This window comes from Entelurus aequoreus, linkage group LG11 (genome assembly GCF_033978785.1).
Source record: "Entelurus aequoreus isolate RoL-2023_Sb linkage group LG11, RoL_Eaeq_v1.1, whole genome shotgun sequence".
In the NCBI taxonomy this organism is placed as follows: domain Eukaryota; kingdom Metazoa; phylum Chordata; class Actinopteri; order Syngnathiformes; family Syngnathidae; genus Entelurus; species Entelurus aequoreus.
The window spans coordinates 75,372,522-75,384,823 of NC_084741.1; the positions used below are offsets into that span (position 1 = coordinate 75,372,522).

At 41.5% G+C, this 12,302-nt stretch overlaps 1 protein-coding gene across 3 annotated transcripts; it reads left to right on the top strand.

Annotated features, from left to right (window-relative positions):
* Nucleotides 1–228: 228 nt before the first annotated feature.
* On the top strand, nt 229–11,889 carry LOC133660795 (dnaJ homolog subfamily C member 28-like). Of its 3 annotated transcripts, none has more exons than XM_062064379.1 (2): nt 229–321; nt 9,908–11,889. In XM_062064379.1, the coding sequence occupies exon 2, from the start codon at nt 9,922–9,924 to the stop codon at nt 11,071–11,073; it is 1,152 nt and encodes a 383-aa protein (XP_061920363.1). In that variant the 5' UTR covers nt 229–321; nt 9,908–9,921; the 3' UTR covers nt 11,074–11,889. The 3 variants fall into 3 exon arrangements, with proteins under 3 accessions (XP_061920363.1, XP_061920362.1, XP_061920364.1); XM_062064378.1 differs by lacking the exon at nt 229–321 and adding an exon at nt 4,289–4,411; XM_062064380.1 differs by lacking the exon at nt 229–321 and adding an exon at nt 8,564–8,644.
* Nucleotides 11,890–12,302: the final 413 nt, after the last annotated feature.

Here is a 12,302-nt window from a genome sequence, read left to right on the forward strand (position 1 = left end):
TATTAGGTTATCAGTGGAAGATATATTAGGATTGCACTCAGAACACATAGGATATAAAGCAATATACACATTTTTTAAAAACACTGGGTTAAATAAAAGAATATAAAGTAGGGATCCACCTCGGTCCACACTCCATTACAGTAGGTGGCGGTAATGCACACCACAAGGTTGCTTGCCAACCGCCATAAAAATCAAAAGAAGAAGAAGAATCACTTTTACGACATTGGAGGGGGCATTTAACGCATCATTACATCAGCAAGCTCTGAAAGTTACGTGAACTTCGATGTCAATTGTTTAATTGGCAGTATGCGTCAATACAAAGTGAGTCACTTTATAGACACTTTAATATCACTTCTTGTGTGCTTAAAACTGTATTGTAACTCATTTTGTCAGTTTTATTGTAGTCTAATGGCTGTACTGCTAGCTGAATATCATACCCTGATTGGGGCCTGTTTATAGCATTGGACATGTTTGTTAGCCCCAATTTACAATTTAGAATTATTGTTGTGATGCTATTTATATATTAATCATTACATTACTCAGGGCTGGGATGTTCAAATTCTGTACATTTATATAAACTGTGTGTACACAGCTAAGTGATGTATATTTAACAGCCCTGTTGCAGGCTTGTGCCTATATTTTATTGCATTGTGGTCACTTTAGTTGATTTATAATGAGTGTATTTGTTTTGTAAGGAAACCACACACACACACAAAAGAACAACTCATGCATGTCTTCAATATACAATTGAACCTGCAAATCTGGACTTGGACAATATATTATTTCTCCTGCACTCACCTGAACGAATAATTGCTGTCCTGACCCGACACCCTGAAGTGATTGCTAATCCATATTAAACCATTGATTCAGGCGGTCTACGACGTGCTGCCAAGTCCATCCAACCTCTTCACCGAAGTTGGTAGAGTGGCCGTGCCAGCAATCGGAGGGTTGCTGGTTACTGGGGTTCAATCCCCACCTTCTACCATCCTAGTCATGTCCGTTGTGTCCTTGGGCAAGACACTTCACCCTTGCTCCTGATGGGTGCTGGTTAGCGCCTTGCATGGCAGCTCCCTCCATCAGTGTGTGAATGTGTGTGTGAATGGGTGAATGTGGAAATACTGTCAAAGCACTTTGAGTACCTTGAAGGTAGAAAAGCGCTATACAAGTATAACCCATTTATTTATTTATTCACCTGGGGGAAGGTGGAGACACCAGCGTGCCCCCTCTGCCAGAGGAGAGGAACCTTGGAGCACATCCTAAGCTGTTGTCCAAAAGCCCTGGGTGAAGGGCGGTACCGCTGGCGACATGACCAGGTCCTGAAGGCCATAGCCGATACAATCTGCAGGGGAGTCAGTCACAGCAAGAGCCTCCGCCCAGTGAAGAGCACCGCTTTCATCAGAACTGGGGAGAAGTCAACACCGGGTGCCCGGAACACCTCTTCTGGTCTGTTGGCAACAGCACGCGACTGGGAGCTGTCAGTTGATCTGGGCAAGCAGTTGAAGTTCCCTGAAGTGGTTTTCAAAACAACACTAAAGCCAGATATTGTGCTTACCTCAGTGGCCTCCAAGCAGGTAATCCTCCTGGAGCTCACAGTGCCTTGGGAGGACCGTATGGAGGAGGCCAATGAGAGGAAAAGCGCAAAGTACTCTCAGCTTGTGGAGGAGTGTCGGAGCAATGGGTGGCGAGCGATGTGCCGGCCCGTTGAAGTGGGATGTCGAGGGTTTGTTGGCAAATCCCTCTGCGCGACCTACAGAATGCTTGGCATCACAGGGGCCAGCCAGCAAAGGCTATGAAGTTAGCCACAGATGCAGCAGAAGTGGCATCAAGGTGGCTGTGGATCAGGAGGGGAGAGGCGTGGCATGTAGGGCAGTAGCGCTACCTGGACACAGGCTGGGGCCTGATCAACCCTAGCTGGGTCGCCTAGAGGAGGGGGGTCTGTTTGTTGAAAGACCCGAAACCCCCTGTGATCTTAGGTTACATCACTGAGGATGTGTCCAGTTGCACCATTGGTGTATTTTAAAAGAAACCAGTCATAGTCGTCACTACAAGTTCTGTGACTATTAGTAGTCAAATACAAATAGTATTTAAATATGTTCATTAGTTTTATAGCTAATTGTATGGGGTTAAAAAATAATGTTTAAAGGCCTACTGAAACCCACTACTACCGACCACACAGTCTGATAGTTTATATATCAATGATGAAATCTTAACATTGCAACACATGCCAATACGGCCGGGTTAACTTATAAAGTGCAATTTTAAATTTCCCGCTAAACTTCCGGTTGGAAACGTCTATGTATGATGCGTATGCACGTGACGTCACAACGGAAACGGAAGTATTCGTACCCAATGTGTCACCATACAAACTGCTCTGTTTTCATCGAAAATTCCACAGTATTCTGGACATCTGTGTTGGTGAATCTTTTGCAATTTGTTTAATGAACAATGGACATTGCAAAGAAGAAAGTTGTAGGTGGGATCGGTGTATTAGCGGCTGGCTGTAACAACACAACAAGAAGTACTTACTTGGATAGCAGACGCGCTAGCCGATGCTAGCCGCCGCTAGCCGCCAACCGCACGGATGATCGGGTGAAGTGCTTCGTCGCGCCGTCGATCACTGGAACGCAGGTGAGCACGGGTGTTGATGAGCAGATGAGGGCTGGCTGGTGTAGGTGGAGCGCTAATGTTTTTATCATAGCTCTGTGAGGTCCGGTTGCTAAGTTAGCTTCAGCGTCGTTAGCAACAGCATTGTAAAGCTTTGCCAGGCTGAGAATTATTAACCGTGTAGTTACATGTCCATGGTTTAATAGTATCGTTGATCTTCTGTCTATCCTTCCAGTCAGGGATTTATTTATTTTGTTTCTATCTGCATTGGAGCCAGATGCTATCATGCTAGCTCAGTAGCTAAAGAGCTTCGCTGATGTATTATCGTGGAGATAAAAGTCACTGTGAATGTCCATTTCGCGTTCTCGACTCTCATTTTCAAGAGGATATAGTATCCGAGGTGGTTTAAAATACAAATCCGTGATCCACAATAGAAAAAGGAGAGTGTGAGACCTTGTACCTAAGTTACGGTCAGAGCAAAAAAAGATACACCCTGCATACACCCACATCTCTAGTTCTTCACTCTAACGTTCCTCATCCACGAATATTTCATCCTAGCTCAAATTAATGGGGTAATCGTCGCTTTCTCGGTCCGAATCTCTCTCGTTCCATTGTAAACAATGGGGAATTGTGAGGAATCCTACCTCCTGTGACGTCACGCTACTTCCGGCTTTTTTTTATCAGCGACCAAAAGTTGGGAACTTTATCGTTGTTGTTCTATACTAAATCCTTTCAGCAAAAATATGGCAATATCGCGAAATGATCAAGTATGACACATAGAATGGATCTGCTATCCCCATTTAAATAAAAAAATGTCATTTCAGTAGGCCTTTAAATTGTTTCACTACTTTTACATAATTATAATTTTAAAATAGGAACAGTTGGTTGATTGCCTTCTATTTAAGACACAAGTAAACAGAAGTGTTCTTTCAAAATAGAAAATTAGCTCATAAACTTTTAAGACAAAACATAATTTATAAAATATAACGTGATTTTTAAGGGTTCCAAGATGGAGAGGGATTGTTAGGACATCAAGTGCTAAACAAGATATACAAACTATCAACATAATAAAACAAACACTTACTGTTCAATGTCTGCTCTCACTGGGATGTTTATATCTTTCAGCACAAGACCTGCGTTCCCCGTTTAGATTATCATCATAATCCTCAGGTAAAAAATGCTGGGAGCAGACGATTGTCAGGTCTTCTTCTCAATGTCTTCCGGGTCTAAGTTGAATTTTAAAGTTGACCAACTTGTCGATTTATGTCCATAACCTTCTACTATCCAGGTGAGACGCATGATTTATAATCTAGAATTAACTTTCACCAACTCAGAAGCGATGCAGTAGTAGCAGCCCAAATAGCTACATACGCTAGCTCTCAGTGATTAATGCTTATTTATACTGCCGCTTATACTAAAAAAATAGTTCCTTTTATTGTCGTAGATACCAATAGGCCCTTTTCCACCAAAAGTTCAGGGACGTGCAGGGTGCCACCTAGCTAAAAACCCCGAAAGATTCCTGATTAATTAAATAACTTCACATCATATTATTTTCATCCTGTCATGACGTTCAATGTGTATGTACATTCCTTTTTCAATTGGAAAATTAAAAATAATTAATAGAATCTGCCCTATGCATGTTGTGGCCGTTGTCGTGGACTGCAGTGTACCCTTCCATCCACTAGGTGTCGTAGCCCCAGTGGACTGAGTCTGGTGAACTGCAGTATACACTTCCGTCCACTGGGTGTTGTAGTTTTGCTCTGCCAATGAAGTGAAAGAAGAAGAAGCGTCAAAACAACCCAAGCAGGTGACCCGATATTCGGCCATTGTTTGTCGTTAAATGTCTTTTCACAGTCTGCTATGTTGGTATCTTAATGTTGGTGTCATGTCTTAAAAATGCGTGTTAAGCGCTGTATTTCCTGAACGGAAGTCTTTCGGCCGCTAGCTAGCGAGTTGCTGGCCCGTCAGGAAGGCTGACAGTCGGGCATTTTATGACGTCACGGAAGGGAACTAAAATGAGCAGCATTTTAAATTCTACTTTTTGGTGGTCAGTGAAGAGAAATGCGGCTATGAAAACATGATTTTATATATTCTAGTTACCGCAAAATGTTGTTTTTAGTTTTGTTTTTCACCCATCTGCACGCGTGGGCCACTTTATTAGCTACACCTTGACAGTCTAGCCTACACTTGCAATGATCGTATTAGTTAGATTAATGCATTTGCAGAGACTGTATCATATGGCGTCACATTAGTACCAAAAATCCAAGCGCGTAAAAACTGTTATCAGCGCACGATAACAGTTTTTACGCGCTTGGATTTTTGGTACTAATGTAACGCCATAGTATCAACTCTAACTAAAACGAACAACGTGTTTATCATAATATTATAAGAAATAATAATGCAATTGTATACTATTTTTATGGGCTTGCCTCTTTGTGATGTTAAGTTCCTGTTATAAGCTGTTATACAGTATATGCCTTGAACTCTTATTTTGAAGGCGCTAAGAGCGGAAGTGGTGACACGTTGTAGTGGAGCGGAGGTTTTGAAAAGAAAAGGAAATAAAGTGGTCCTCGTGTAAAACTGGAGCCTCCGTGTTTTACACGAGGACCACTTTATTTCCTTTTCTTTTCAAAACCTCTGCTCCACTACAACGTGTCACCACTTCCGCTCTTAGCGCCTTCAAAATAAGAGTCCAAGGCATATACTGTATAACAGCTTATAACAGGAACTTAACATCACAAAGAGGCAAGCCCATAAAAATAGGTTACACAATTATTATCAGGGGCGAATTCAGACTATATTGAGGTGGAGAGTACAGAGGGGAACAATCAGTAATTCAAAAAACAAAGGAAAGGGCCTTCTTCTATATGTAGACCAAAGGTGTCAAACTAATTTTTAGATTGTGGGCCACATGGAGAAAAATCTACTTCCAAGTGGGCCGGACTGGTAAAATCACGGCACGATAACTTAAAAATAAAGACAACTTCAGATTGTTTTCTTTGTTTAAAAATAGAACAAGCACATGCTGAAAATGTACAAATCATAATGTTGTTGGGGTTTTGTTACACTTACATGTTGCGGTCAATAGTATTCTATATTTATTTGTCGTTATTTATGCTTTCTGAATAAATTATGTGATAATGTTCATCAGTCAACTCATTGGTGTTAATTTTCAATCTATCATGATAAAAAAAAGTATATCAAAATCAAATTACAGGATGTTATTTATGTACTTTGTTCATTTTCCTCGACTGGTGCACTAACATCATGTGTTTTGTATGTAGCATATGTAGCATAATCTACAAAGATACAAAGAATTGCTATTGCGACATCTAGTGGAAACATTTAGAACAGCGATTTCTTTCATTAAAAAATTTCAGCTCAGTTTTATACTTCGCAAACTCATCCCGCAGGCCGGATAAAACCTGCTCAGGCCCGCGGGCTGTACGTTTGACACCCTTGATGTCGACAAATAGGTGCTAATGATTATTTTTTAATGAATCATACAGAAAACAATTATGTATTTATCACACGCATAAAATGCCAAATTCATGTGATATACAAACGTTTGTAGTTAAACATGTTCAAATTGCATGAAACTCTCATGCACAGTTCCGATATAACTAATGAAACGAATTAACAGAGCTGCCTCTCCTGTTAGAGCAGGGGTGTCAAAGTCAAGGCCCGTGGGCCAGATCTGGCCCGCAAATGAATTATCTATGGATATTTGATTAGTATTAGAACGGGCCCGCAGGCCACAGCCGCCTGCTGCTGTTTTGCACGCACCAATACTCCATCAGTGTTTACGCTAGCAATTTTCAATCGAGTCTTAAAAATAGGGTCCCAGAGTAAATTTGTTTGTGTCCCACTTTTTTGTAACCGTTTTGAAAACAAATCAGAAATGTATGCATTATCCTGTTATATCTCACATTCTATACTGTGTTTTGGAAATAGGTTGTCATAAATTTATTTAACTTGAATTAATATTTAAAAAATTATAATGCAAAAGAAATCACACTTTTATGCATATGTAAATGTATTCAGTTATAAACGGTCATTCACTTTCTTTTTTCCTTCAAGGATCCAAAGACATGCACCTGGGGATAGGTTGATTGGCAACACTAAATTGGCCCTAGTGTGTGAATGTGAGTGTGAATGTTTATCTGTGTTCGCCCTGCGATGAGGTGGCGACTTGTCCAGGGTGTACCCCGCCTTCCGCCCGAATGCAGCTGAGATAGGCTCCAGCAACCCCCGCGACCCCAAAAGGGACAAGCGGTAGAAAATGGATGGATGGATCTAAACTTTACCGCTGCCTGTATTTTTTTCTATATTTTTATTGTAATATTTTCAGAATGTGTTTGTTCTATTTTTGGCAATGAGTAAGACAAAGAAAACAATCTGAAGTTGTCTTTATTTTTTTTTAGTTTGAATGCCATGATTTTAATAGTCCGTCCCGCGTGTGCACATATTTTCCTCCATGCGGCCCCTGAACTAAAATGAGTTTGACACCCCTGTGTTAGAGAAATGTCTATAAAGTGAAATAGTGTCAAAAATACTCTGTGAATATTAGAGATGTCCGATAATATCGGCCTGCCGATATTATCGGCCGATATATGCGTTAAAATGTAATATCGGAAATTATCGGTATCGTTTTTTTTATTATCGGTATCGGGGTTTTTTTTGTTTTGTTTTTTTTAATTAAATCAACATAAAAAACACTAGATACACTTACAATTAGTGCACCAACCCAAAAAACCTCCCTCCCCCATTTACACTCATTCACACAAAAGGGTTGTTTCTTTCTGTTATTAATATTCTGGTTCCTACATTATATATCAATATATATCAATACAGTCTGCAAGGGATACAGTCCGTAAGCACACATGATTGTGCGTGCTGCTGGTCCACTAATAGTACTAACCTTTAACCGTTAATTTTACTAATTTTCATTCATTACTAGTTTCTATGTAACTGTTTTTATATTGTTGTACTTTCTTTTTTATTCAAGAAAATGTTTTTAATTTATTTATCTTATTTTACTAATTTTTTAAAAAAGTACCTTATCTTCACCATACCTGGTTGTCCAAATTAGGCATAATAATGTGTTAATTCCACGACTGCATATATCGGTTGATATCGGTATCGGTAATTAAAGAGTTGGACAATATCGGATATCGGCAAAAAGCCATTATCGGACATCCCTAGTGAATATGTATTGTCCTGATTCAGTATTTGAGCTTAACAGTGTAGAACGTCAATACAGAGTTTGAACCTAGAAGACCATTTTTTTTTCTGCAGAGAAAATGTATTAAAAAACATTGCAGATATTCTTTCTCAAGTGTAAATATTTCTGTGTAATTCAAAGCATTACAGAAAGTGAACTTTAAAGGGGAACCGCACTTTATTGGAGTTTTGCCTATCGTTCACAATCCTTTTGGGAAACAAGAAGACAAAAGGTTGGGTTTTTTTGCATTCTACAGGCATGTCATTTTTCCGTCTATAGTCGGAAATCCGTCTTTTTTATCTCTGTAAAAATATATATTTTTTAATTCCGACCTACAATGTGTGTAAAATCTTGATCCGTCTCTTTGCCATACCTGCCAACAACTACGGTTTTCCGGTAATGAGTACGGTTTATGATAATCCAGTTCAGTTCAGTGGTAAAAACTACAGTTTTCCATTAAAAACGATGAACTTAAAAATCTAAGCTACGTAGCGAAGCAACTCCACGGGCAGGGGACAAAATATACGGGAAACATCAATGATGATTGGTTGGTTTACGTATAAGAAAATCCACGATTGGTTGGTTTGTTTACTATGATGATTCACGATTGGTTAAGATTAGGGAAAAACATTATGGACAGGCCAATCAGAGGCAAGGTAGGGCGGGTCTTCGAACCAGGAAGGGAAATCAAAACAGACACGCACATCCCAAATGACAGTGAGAGAGTCGGAAAAGAGAAGAGGGTGTCACGACTTGGGCTATGGCGTGGTTTGTTCTCCCGTGGTGCAAATGAATTGGACCATACGTGGCGTGCAGGTGAGGACATGTTTAATATTTTAACTCAAAAAAAGTTACAAACAAAAAGCGCTCACAGCGGAGGTAAAAACTTGACTATGACAAAACAAAAGACTTGCACAAGGGCACAAAAACTATTAAACAAAAACTTACTTGGCATGAGAAGATCAGCATGGACTATAGAAAAACGATGATAACATGAGCAGAGCATAAATGTGTGGAGAAGGTGATGTCGCCAGGAAGACCAACAGAAAAAGACAGGCTTTAAATAACAGTGACATGATTGGTGAAAACAGGTGCGTGACTCAAAACGTGAAACAGGTGCGTGACAGGACAGGTGAAAACTAGTGAGTTGCTATAAACAGGTGCGTGACAGGACAGGTGAAAACTAATAAGTTGCTATGGAAACAAACAAGGAAGTGCAACCAGGTACTAAAAAGAGTCCAAAAAACAAACACATGGCCAAAACAAAAACATGAACAGACATGACAGAGGGAATATTCAAGCGGGCGATTTATATATTAAAACAACTAGTGGAAAATGGCAGAGGGATTCTCTTCCTTAGACTTTTCTTTTAGCGATGTAGACGACGTCCAGGAAACCCACAATGCGTCAATTTGGCCACATTTAGACAGATGTATTCGTCTGGATAAAACAATACTCAAATCATTCATTTTAGTTGTTTACCGTTCAAGCACAAATCAAAATCTCGAAATGGAAGACGTGGAATACACATTTAAGAACACACATGATTGTGGCAGACATATGATGACTTTTGCTACAGTATAGCCTGTCTATTTCATTTTCATTGGTGTTTTAGAACAAGACAGTAGCTGGCTGACATTTAGTTCATTATTTTTACTGTTTGTATTTTGACATTGAATTGTTGAATCATTTTGAAACATAAACAACAAATGCCTGCAAGATATTTGTTATTTCATGCTATAAATCACAAATGGCTATTCAGATAAAGGGAGTTAGCTAATAGTTTGTAAGCTTTTTGATTTTTGCATGAGTTTTGCATTTGGAGCAATTAGAAGAATTTGGCTATAAAATCCAAGGCAGAATCCACTAAAGCAGAAACGTTGGTTTGAGTTGCTCAACGTCGGGACCTAATTCCCACGGGCCAAATCCGGCCCGCGAGCCATAGTTTGGGGACCCTTGATCTAGACAATATAAATATTTAACAAAATTATATAACAAGAAGCAATTAACCATTTTGTCTCTTTCGTTTTGACCAAAACCATCCAGATTGTGATTGTTCTGTTCTTGCTCTCATTACAGGAGTGGAGAGAGAAATGAGCTTCACTTGCCATCTACTGGTCTCCTGCTGCTCCTCCTGTCATGGACCTTTCCTGCTGCTGCGCTCTGGTTGTTCCTGGTGGCTCCGGGCGTCCAGCAGCAGACCCCAGATCAGCAGCAGCCTGCGAGAGAACTACCGCCTGCTGCAACTGCCCGAGGACGAGCCGATCGGTGACGCCCGCGTCAAGGAGTCCTACCTGCGCCTGGCCAAGCTTTACCACCCGGATTCTGGCGCTTCCACCGCCGATGCGGTCCTTTTCGCCCGGGTCGAGGAGGCCTACCGCTCCGTTCTGGCACACCGGAGCGAGGCACGGTGTCGGCATGCGGCGAAGGACGTAGACGAGGAGGAAGAGGACGAGTCCAAGATTGTGGCTCCCCAGCATAGGCACTACCTCAGCTACGAGGGTGTGGGCTCGGGCACTCCCAGTCAACGCGAACGCCAGTACCGGCAGTTCCGTGTAGATCGAGCTTCCGAGCAGGTCCTAGACTACCGGCAGAGGGAACACGAGAGGGCGGCAGCTGCGGAGGGGGCGCTGGTGAAGCGGGACATGCGTCAGCGCAGCAAGAAGATAAAGATCACCCAAGCAGTGGAGCGCCTTGTGGAGGACCTGATCCAGGAGTCCATGGCGCGAGGGGACTTCCGCAACCTGAGCGGCGTTGGAAAGCCTCTCAATAAGTTTGAGCACAACCCCTACGCTGACCCCATGACACACAACCTTAATCGCATCCTCATCGACAACGGCTACCAGCCAGCCTGGGTGGTCACGCAGCGAGACATCCGCGAGGCCGCCGCTCACATCCGTAGCGCTTTATTGGAGGGGAGGGCCCGGCTGGGAGAACCCATGAACCAGACGGAGCGCGGCAGGTGGGAGGAGCTGCGTGCCCGCGCCGAGGAGGACCTGGTCAAGCTCAATAAGATGGTGGACGACTTCAACCTGATCGCACCCATGCTCCAGATGCAGATGGTGCACTTCAGCTTGGCGCGGGAGACGGAGCGCGCCGAGAAGGCTGCCCGACAGCGCCAACTAGAGCAGCAGGCGGAGCGGGAGAGAAAGAGGGAGGAGATGAAGAGAGACAACGGCGCCAGCGCAATGTCTAGAGACACAAAACCAGGCTTGGTGTCTTGGATGCAAAGCTGGCTCAGATGAAGGACACGGAACAACACTTTCCTTTATTTCCTGTTCACGGCTGAGCTGGAGCCTATCCCAGCTGACTTTGGTGCTAATTTTGTTGACTAAACATTTCTGTCTTAGTTACCGTCAACGACCTATTTTCCCCCCTGACTAAAATAGGACAATAACTATCAAAACAAATACATGTTGACTAAAACAATGATGAAATTAACTGACAATTTAGTCAAAAATGTGACAAAAATGTTCACGGAGAGGAAATCCAATCAAATTTCGTCTTTAGTGGGTGGGACAAGTTAGGAATCTTTCCAATCACAGTAGCATGTGGAAGAGCGGCAGGGAATAAATCATGGAGGGATCCAATCAGAACTACTGTCTCTATAAGGCATATTGTTTTGTTTTTTCACCTGGGAAACCAAGACTGTATTGTTACACACCTCAATACAATATGTCTTGCAGACAAATGGACGCACTGCACCTTTGCAACAGTAGACAACAAGACACGTTTTAAAACCCTGTGACTCCATTTTCTCCGGTAAAAATACAACCAACTGGACGCGCCGTCTGCAGGCTAATCATCAGGACATCTACGCAACACTAGTAGTACTATTAAATACTTTCAAATGACTCATACTGTACTGAATTACTGTTACTATTAAAGACAGTACTTACTCTACCACTACTTTTGTAGTACACCATCGTCGAGCTTGTCCACTATTTAATAATCAAGATACAGTGCATTATAATCGATGTCCTCGGCACACTGTTCTGATATTAATTGCACAACTTGACAACCCAAAAGAGCAGATATATATATATACATATACGTTAGTTCAGGAAAAAACACAGAGGCTATTTCATCCCTACAAGCCTGTTTTGCAGGCTTGTAGGGATGAAATAGCCTCTGTGTTTTTTCATGACCTAACGTATATTCCACTCTACCCCGGTATTTAGCACTGTATAACGGACAAACCCCAGAAACCTTGACTATATATATATATATATATATATATATATATATATATATATATATATACACCTTCTCGATTTATAACTGTTTTTAAGGTATTTAAACGTGACAGTGGCCAAGACGGCAATTGTGTACACTCAGTGTAATTATACACAATATCGAATACAACTAGTTTGTTTCTTCATGTGACCATTTTAGCCATATATTTGTCAACATTTGAAAAAAGAGCTGAATTTCAGCTAAAATGTCAGGATCGTGTGAAATATATGGGTCTTGC